This window comes from Kryptolebias marmoratus, linkage group LG15 (assembly GCF_001649575.2).
Source record: "Kryptolebias marmoratus isolate JLee-2015 linkage group LG15, ASM164957v2, whole genome shotgun sequence".
In the NCBI taxonomy this organism is placed as follows: Eukaryota; Metazoa; Chordata; class Actinopteri; order Cyprinodontiformes; family Rivulidae; genus Kryptolebias; species Kryptolebias marmoratus.
In genome coordinates, this window is record NC_051444.1 from 12,714,164 (window position 1) to 12,722,758 (window position 8,595).

The 8,595-nt window shown below is 36.4% G+C and overlaps 1 protein-coding gene across 1 annotated transcript in view; it reads left to right on the plus strand.

Moving 5' to 3' along the window:
• slc7a9 (solute carrier family 7 member 9) overlaps positions 1-5,982 on the plus strand; it is a 10,815-nt gene extending 4,833 nt beyond the window's left edge. The window contains exons 4-13 of the mRNA XM_017418647.3: positions 567-809; positions 1,119-1,244; positions 1,366-1,465; positions 2,420-2,464; positions 2,669-2,792; positions 3,040-3,143; positions 3,330-3,426; positions 3,639-3,788; positions 4,054-4,228; positions 4,324-5,982. Coding sequence (XP_017274136.1) covers positions 567-809; positions 1,119-1,244; positions 1,366-1,465; positions 2,420-2,464; positions 2,669-2,792; positions 3,040-3,143; positions 3,330-3,426; positions 3,639-3,788; positions 4,054-4,228; positions 4,324-4,385 — 1,226 coding nt within the window. The 3' untranslated portion in view covers positions 4,386-5,982. The remainder of the gene's footprint in view (positions 1-566; positions 810-1,118; positions 1,245-1,365; positions 1,466-2,419; positions 2,465-2,668; positions 2,793-3,039; positions 3,144-3,329; positions 3,427-3,638; positions 3,789-4,053; positions 4,229-4,323) is intronic.
• Positions 5,983-8,595: the final 2,613 nt, after the last annotated feature.

Below are 8,595 nucleotides of genomic sequence, written 5' to 3' on the forward strand. Positions count from 1 at the left end.
TTTTTTTTTTTTTTTTTTTTTTCACCCATCACAACCTCCTGCTGGCATTTCCCATAAATTGTCTGTTAGCGTGTAAAAATTCCCAGAATAAAAATGCTCAGGACTTTGTCCTCCGGTTTCAGGGTGGTAAATGTTAATGTGTAAATATGGACAACATAACTAAATGTTTATAAGTTGGCAAGGAGCGGTGTAATTACACACCGAAATGATCTGGTTCACATCGACGAGACTCAAGAAAGAACACAAATGACAGTGCAATGAACCCCATCCTGTTACGAATTTAGACAGTTTATGTTTGGATGGCATGTTTTCAAAAATGTCATAATTAAAAAAAGAAATATATATATATACTTGTGTAAAATTTTACAAAATTCTTACTACTAGTAACATGAATTACCAATACAAGAAGTAAATGCTTATTTGGCATTGAAGCAGCATATTTTGGGACAGCAGGTACTTACTTTTGAAAATATTTTTCCAAATAAAGACATTTAAAACACTGTTTTTTTAGCATGCCCATGTTTTGTTGATGTTTCTTCTTTTCTTTTTTCTGTGTTCTTACTCAGGAGCTCTGTGCTATGCTGAACTTGGTACCATGATCACCAAATCAGGAGCAGAGTATTCCTATTTAATGGAGGCGTTTGGCGGCCTCCTGGCCTACCTTTACTCCTGGACCTCTGTCATGGTGCTGAAGCCCTCCTCCTTTGCCATCATCACTCTGAGCTTCGCAGAGTACGTTTCTGCGCCTTTCTACCCAGGCTGCACTCCACCTGTTGTGGTAATCAAGTGCCTTTCAGCAGCTGCCATATGTAAGAACATGATGAAACGTTTTTAAGTTATAACGGTCTTTCAAGCTAATAAAAGATGTGACTAAATGTTTCCAAAGGGTTTGCATGTACTGAATAATCTCAGACAAAGATTTGAGAAAATAAAATATTTCATTATTGTTTCTAAGCTATTACAATAGGATGATGAAACTGTAGTATGCTGCAACCAAAAGGAAAAAGGAAATCTGGAACAGATTGTACAAAAAGTAGCTTATCTTTGAGTAAAACAGTTTCAGCTGCGTATTCAAGAATACATCCATTTATATTATTCAATCTCTTGTTTCTTCTCAGTTGTAATCATCACTGTGAATTGCTTGAGTGTCAAACTGGCAAGTTTTGTGCAGAACTTTTTCACAGGAGCCAAACTTATCATCATAATTGTCATTGTGGTGGCTGGCATCGTTCTGATGGCACAAGGTGAGACCTTCTGGACTTCTCATTGTTCTTGGTTTAAATATATAAAATACAGCTGATGTGTCTCCTAATATATATATATATTTTACATGCTTTTGTATGTTTCTTGTGTTTTGGGGTCTAGGAAACACACAGAACTTGTCAAATGCCTTTCAAGGCTCAAAGACATCTTTTGGAGCAATCGGACTTGCCTTTTATAACGGGCTCTGGGCTTATGATGGATGGTAACAGTAAATATTCCTTTGAATTTCCCCATTTTTACCACATTTCTTTTTAAACCTGCTTTTTCCATCAGCTGATCATTGTGCTGACTGATAGGGTTCTCTCCAGCATTTGAGACTAAAACTAAAATCCTTTAAATGCAGTGAACTACCTTTTCCGTCTCTCTTTTTTTGCCTGAGTGGAATTTTTTTTCTGTGTGTAATGAGAGGAACAGTTGACAATTTAAAGTTCTTTGTAACCTAGAAATCTGGTGATCAGACAGCATAGGTTAAGGCAGCTGTTCTGCTGTTTTTAGGTGTACAAACGTAACAAACATGAAATGGTATGGCCACAAAGAGCATCATTCCTTCCTCTTCCTTAAAGAAAACTTCCTACAGACTGTCCTGTTTAGCCACCTGTCTGATGTTATCAAACCTACAGACCAAATGATTGGTGGAGTTCATGGTCACAGTTGTTACTGACAACATGTTGAAGTCATCAGGCCTTAATTCATTGCTGATGTAGAACTACATTTGATGGCGTTTATCACATTAGACAATCTTCCTGTGATGTCGATCTGTAAATGTGTTCAGGGTTGATCTTTTAAAACTAAAGTACAGACATTTCATCAATGAGCTCAACACAAGACAGAATTAATGTTGTTTAATGAAAACTCAAAACCTTTGCAACTTAAGGTCTGTTGATTAATCTACATTTTCAGTTCAAACAAATTTGCAATTATACTTTTGGCAGGACCTTTTTTTTCAAATAATTTGCCCCTAATTTGGACATAAAACTCAAATGGCTGACTTGCTGTTGGGACCTAATAAGATGCTTTTGGAGGATGTTAAATATGTGTACAGATCTTTACATGTTTAACGATACATCAAAAACACTTAAGATATTAATGATATTATTGGTCACACAGCAAATAATTTCATATATTAACTGTTTTAAATGTCCCATTATTTTACCAGGAACCAATTAAATTTCATCACAGAGGAGCTGAAAGACCCATACAGGTAACATATTTAGCTTTAAACATTCTTTTCAACGAATGGTTTTTGGTTATTTGTACAAAATTTATGTTTGGGCTTACCCCCCTAGTACATTTTCAGCTCAACAAATTATTCACAATTTAATTGCACATTTCCTAAAGAGACACTAACAACAAATCCTGACAAAACTTCTTTCCTGATTTATTTTTATTTGCTAATTTATTTCAGAAATTTGCCCTTGGCCATCATCATTGGAATCCCTTTGGTTACTGTGTGCTACGTGTTGGTCAACGTGGCTTATTTTACCGTTATGAGCCCCACTGAGCTGCTGTTGTCTCCAGCTGTTGCTGTGGTGAGGAGAACTGTGCTTTGAAACTATAACATTTATAGACTTTTACAAATGGTATCTCATCAGTGTGATGTAAGTTTAAATATTAATAGGCATTAATGAGAACTTTCTAAAAGAAGCTAATTACCACTGCACACATAGGAAGTTTGCATTTTTTTCCCCTCCTCTGAGAGTTTTAGATTAAACCCAGTAATGGCCCATTTGTTCCACTCCCTTGTCTTTTCTGAAGGATTTTTTTCTGCCTCCTTAGACTTTTGGAGACAGAGTCCTTTACCCTCTGTCCTGGATTGTTCCTCTGTTTGTCGTCTTCTCAACATTTGGTTCTGCCAATGGAAGTTGCTTCACTGCTGGCAGGTAAAACAAAAAGTTACACAAAAATGACAGATTTTGAAGGATATGCTCCCACTGGCTGCAGTATAAGATGGTCTTTGTCTGTGTGTTTGCATGAAATCAGAGGCTGATGACACAGTAAAAAACATACAAGAAAACTGCTGTAAAGTGCAATAAAAGTGATGAACGTCTGTCTTCCTCTTCCACCAGACTGTCTTATGTCGCTGGCAGAGAAGGTCACATGGTGAAACTTTTATCCTACATAAGTCTGAAGCGCTGCACTCCTTCACCTGCTCTCATATTCAATGTGAGTCATAAATATGTTTTTTTTTTTACATTAGATATGCTCTCTGAGGTCACATTTCTTAGCTTTCTAATGTTTAGACTTGTGCACTTTGGTTCCGAGTTGCAATCAAAGTTACCATTAAGACTGCTGCATTCTTATATATATATATATATATATATATATATATATATATAAAAGGTTATTCAGCTGTATGTTTCCTATCTGTTTTATAGGGGATTCTGACATTTTTCTACATCATCCCAGCAGACATCAACAGCCTCATTAACTACTTCAGTTTTGCTCAGTGGGCGTTTTATGGGCTGACAGCTCTGGCTCTCATAGTGATGCGTTTCACCAGGAAAGAACTCAAAAGACCTGTAAAGGTGAATCTCTCTGGAGGCTTTTTATTGACCCTTTGAGCAGTTTATTTTAATGCTTTGCTGCAAACTAAAGTAAGTGACAGATGGGTTCCGGAGGTCATTGTTGTTGATATGTGGGGATATTTTTTTTTTCAGCACTTAAGCTAAATTCTTGAGCTGTTAAATACTTTTTAATATTCTTTTTTCTATAGAAATGATAATGTGGCAGTCTTTCAGCATGCAGAATACAAAATAAACATTTTCTGTATATGTGTCTTATCATTTAAAGGTTCCAGTTGTCCTGGCTGGTATCATGGTCGTGGTGTCTTGCTACCTCGTCTTGGCCCCAATCATTGACAAGCCTGAGCTGGAGTACCTTTACTGTACTATTTTCATCTTCAGTGGACTCCTCCTTTACTTCCCCTTTGTCTATTGGAAAGTAAACTGGGCACAGAAATTCATGAGTACGTTCCCTTTTTGAGTTGCTCATACGTTAAGTAAAATTAAATGTGTTCAAAGAGTAAATATTAGATTAGAAACAACCTCTATTTCTCTGCAGAACCCATCACCATGCATCTCCAGCTGCTGTTGGAAGTGGTTCCTCCAGAAAAAACCGAATGAGAAGAGACCATCGGCTCAGTTGAGACTCATAGATTTCCTACCTGAAAGTATTTGGATGGCGCTCGGATGAGATCAACGTCAAAAACCTGAATTTACTCCGTTCGAAAAGCTGATTTCATGTCAGAGCGGAACTTGTAAAAGCTCATTTGGAGCGGTTTTAATGAAAATAAAAATAAAAGGTTGTGGTTAGAAATAATGTCCATGCATACAGTAAGGTTTAAAATACAAATCACACGGTTGAGGTGAAAACAGAGACACGGTTAGATGTTAGACATTTGGTGATTGCGGTCATGTCATATGGGTGTTGTGTCACATTTAACAGCAGGGTAGGGTTTTGTTTTTCCTCTCATAAATGTTAACCATGAACTGTGAGTCTGCTGTCTTTCAGAGATGTTATGAGAAGACTTGGCTGCATGACAAAAGGAAAAGTTGTTCATAAACCTATGCTCTGGGGGTAATATAAAACCTTCTGGTGAGTTTAGAAATAGTTTCAGTGTCTCTTCCGGGAACACCCCTATGTGAAATTTTATTTCATGCTTATTTTTTTATTTCTATTTGAAAATTAAACATCACTTGCATTAAATACTTCCACAACCTGTATATTAATGAAATTGGACGTCAGATTATGTGACTGATTTTACTTTTTAATTGCTGCACATAGATTGCAGTAGAGCTTCTATGTACATATAAATAAAGGGACATTTTTAAATACATTAACGTAGCGATTCCAAAACATTTTTAGCTTCCAACGCACAAAATGATAGTGACAAATGCTTGTGACCCCATCTACTGCCAGTTTAAGTATACAAAAATAGCATCACAAGCAGTTTTAACCTTTAACCGTTTTTTCCTTTTTTATTCTTTTATGATAAGTGTTTTCATTCTTGTGACAATTGTGGTAAAAACATGCCGTATGCAATCATTTGTGTTAAATTGACATCAGAAATTAATGTTAGGATCCCCAGTTGGTGTTTCAAGACCCACACTGGGGTCCTGACCCTAACTTTGGGAAACACTGCATTAAGGAATGAGGCACATGAAGACTTTGGTTATGAGAATATAAGAGAATACATCTGAAATTCTGTTATATACATGTATATTTTAATTGCTCAGTGATACTGTAACTGTATTGTGTAAGCTTGTTTTTGTAAAAGATGTTAATCTTGTCATGTACAGTATAAAGATTAAGATGGATATCTGCATATTGGACCTTCGCAAATAATTACATAAGTGGGATTTTACACATCTGTGATGGACTTGCGACCTGTATACCTCCGCCTCTCACAGAGTGACTCCTGGAGACAGAAACCTTCAATGTCAGTCGAGGATGGTCTAAAATTAGTTATTACTCAGTGTGATTGGAGTTTGATTACAATAAAAGTCAGTATTCAGAGGGCCATGTGAGCAGACACAAAGAGCTCCTGTCTGAACCACAGTCTCAGTATTTTCAGTTTTGTTTTTGCAGATGGAGAAATACAGCTACAATAACATCCGCCTTTGGTGCCGTATTGTTGTTTTAATGAAAGTTTTTATGATGAAGTCTTGGAGGTTTCTTCAAATACAAACCAATAAATGAAAACAAAAGTCTAAATTGAAACTGTTTTAGCCCTTTACTGTTTGCCCACCAGATGTCAGCACAGCACTGAAAACTAGTCACATACTCTATAAATTTGTTTGTTATGCATATTTAATGTAACAAAAAAAACATGACACCTTATGTCTACTGTTGCAGAATGTATCCATCAAGTTAATTTAGATTTTGTTTTAAATTTAACTAATAAAAATTGAAAAGATGTGCCATCCTATCTATTACTGGTTGTACTCCAGAAATGTTGCTAATAAGCCATTTAAACAAAAAAACCTCAACAATCAAAATACAGTTTTTTATCAATTTACAACCCTCTGTTTTAACCTCTTGTAGCAACCATGATAAAAAGAAGCTTTTAGAAATCCTTTTTACAATTAACTTAACTTGTGGACATTATCTCAGACCCATGACACATCACAACACACACCCACACACACACACACTTAGTACTTCACAACTAACAGCGGGGTCCTGACTTCACTTTTGCAAAGTGTTGGGTAAGGAAAAAAAAATGATGTGGAGAAGATGCGTCTGTAGCCTGTAGGAAGAAGGAGGTTATGTGAAACTTGATTTGGTTTTTGTTGCCCTCTACTGGCTCTGAAACATGAGCTCCTAAAAGCGACGCCTGAGACTAAAAGGAAAGTTTTCTAAGATCAGTGCAAGTAAATCTGACTTCATTGTTGACAATTATTGTTTGCTATGTTGTACAGAGATGAGCTGTTAAAACCATGGCTGTGAATCTGTAAAATCCTTTAAAGTACCAGATTATTCTATATCTCTTCACAAATTCCAGGTTGTGGGTGAATGCTTTGCAGTAAAGAGCACTTACATTCTGTTTCATCATTCTTTAATGAGTATTGGGTCCCAGGCTTAAAGAAAGAATATTTATCATTTGGATAACAGGTAAAAGAGGTAGAAACTATCTGGCTTTTTGTCTTTTTGGTGCTTTTGAGGTGATGCAAACCAACTCTCCATCTATTTGTTGAACAAATGACACTGAACAAGAGGTCAGTCATTTTATTTGGTGTTGCCAAACAAAATATCTAACAGCCAGAGATCTACACTAAATGAGACGAGTGAAACTGTGGTTCTGTTTAAGTATTTTCACGAAGTGTGCTTGACAAAACGAAGAATAATTTACAGTGATGCTGGTTGAGTAAGATTAGCAGATAAAGTCGTTTCTTCTCGGTTTGAAGTCATAAATGCGGGACTGCTAGATAAATCAGCTGCACACAGATTGTCATTTATTGCTTTGACATTGTCAAATATTGTAGTCTCAGACAACAAGCGTAAATGTGTTTTGTATTCTGCAGATAAACCTCTGCATCAGCAGAAACTGTGATCTCAGTCGTAATAGGTGTTATCAGTGAAATCTGCTTAAGTATCACAACTAGTAAAATAATACTAGTAATTTCATTTTAGTAGTAAGTATTCTGCACCTCCCTGAAAGGCAGACAATCATTTAAATACTTGTGGCTCTATGTGTTTGTCAGTCTGTGTGCAAAACATCTCATGAACGTCTGAAGCTAATAGAGCTTTTTACAGATGCTGAGCTAAATTTTGGTGTATTAGTAGTTGAGAGTCATCCCCAAATAATACTTCAAGTGCTAACAGATCATGTGACATCTTTAGTAATGATTTTAGCCTGCAAGGATGTAGGTGATAGAAGATCCTTCAAGGAATGTTACTTTCATTTGTAATCAGCATTGCACTCTCAGTTTGTAAAGTGGTTATTTCCTGCTGGCCTCACCAAAGTGTCGCAGTAAAAGTTTAAGAGGTCATAGATGGAAATAATATGATGAAAACTCTGCACTTTTTTCCCTCCACAGCTGCTTTGTGTTTTCTCAGATTGCTGAGTGTCAGAAGCCTCTTCCGTCTGTAGCAGGATGAGAGGAAGGGTACTTTCTGGAGAGATTTAAAACTTCTCTAAAAGTAAACACGCTGGTCTCGGAAGTTTGAAAAGACATAATCACATGGAGTTATTTCCATCTGTTAATTACTGACTGTGGCCTGTCCTAATCAAATTTGGCATTGCTACGGCAGCAGAATGATTGAACATTAATATGTTAAATATTCAGCTGAAAGTGTCTGAGCACTCTAACACACATTATGGAGATAAGCATGCCGCACTGCCAGCATGCACACACTCACGGCACCACGTACAATACACTCAAATATCGCCTCATTAATGGATAGAAGCTCTGATGAGATCTCATCTGCATATCATTATCATGACATTACTGTGCTTTTCCAATCAATTACTGAATTAGCATTTGGATTAGAAGCTCGCAATCATTCAGCGACCTTTCCAAAAACTACATTATAATGCGTCACTAATGAACATATGCTACAAATGAAGTCTGTGCTTGTTCTGATTGTTTTCAGATTATTAGAAATAATGCCTCAAGACTTCAGGGTGTAAGAGAAGGGTCTCTGATTTTGGCTCTCAGGGTTTAACTGACCTAATGTTTTGTCATATAAAATTGTTGGATCGTTAAAACAACCTATTATTTAAAAATGTAACTCGTAATGAACTGAATTTACTGACTTTGGCAGATTAATAAGGCAAAGTCACAGTGAAAAAGAACATTGTTGAGGAATCCATTAGAGCACCACATGGGT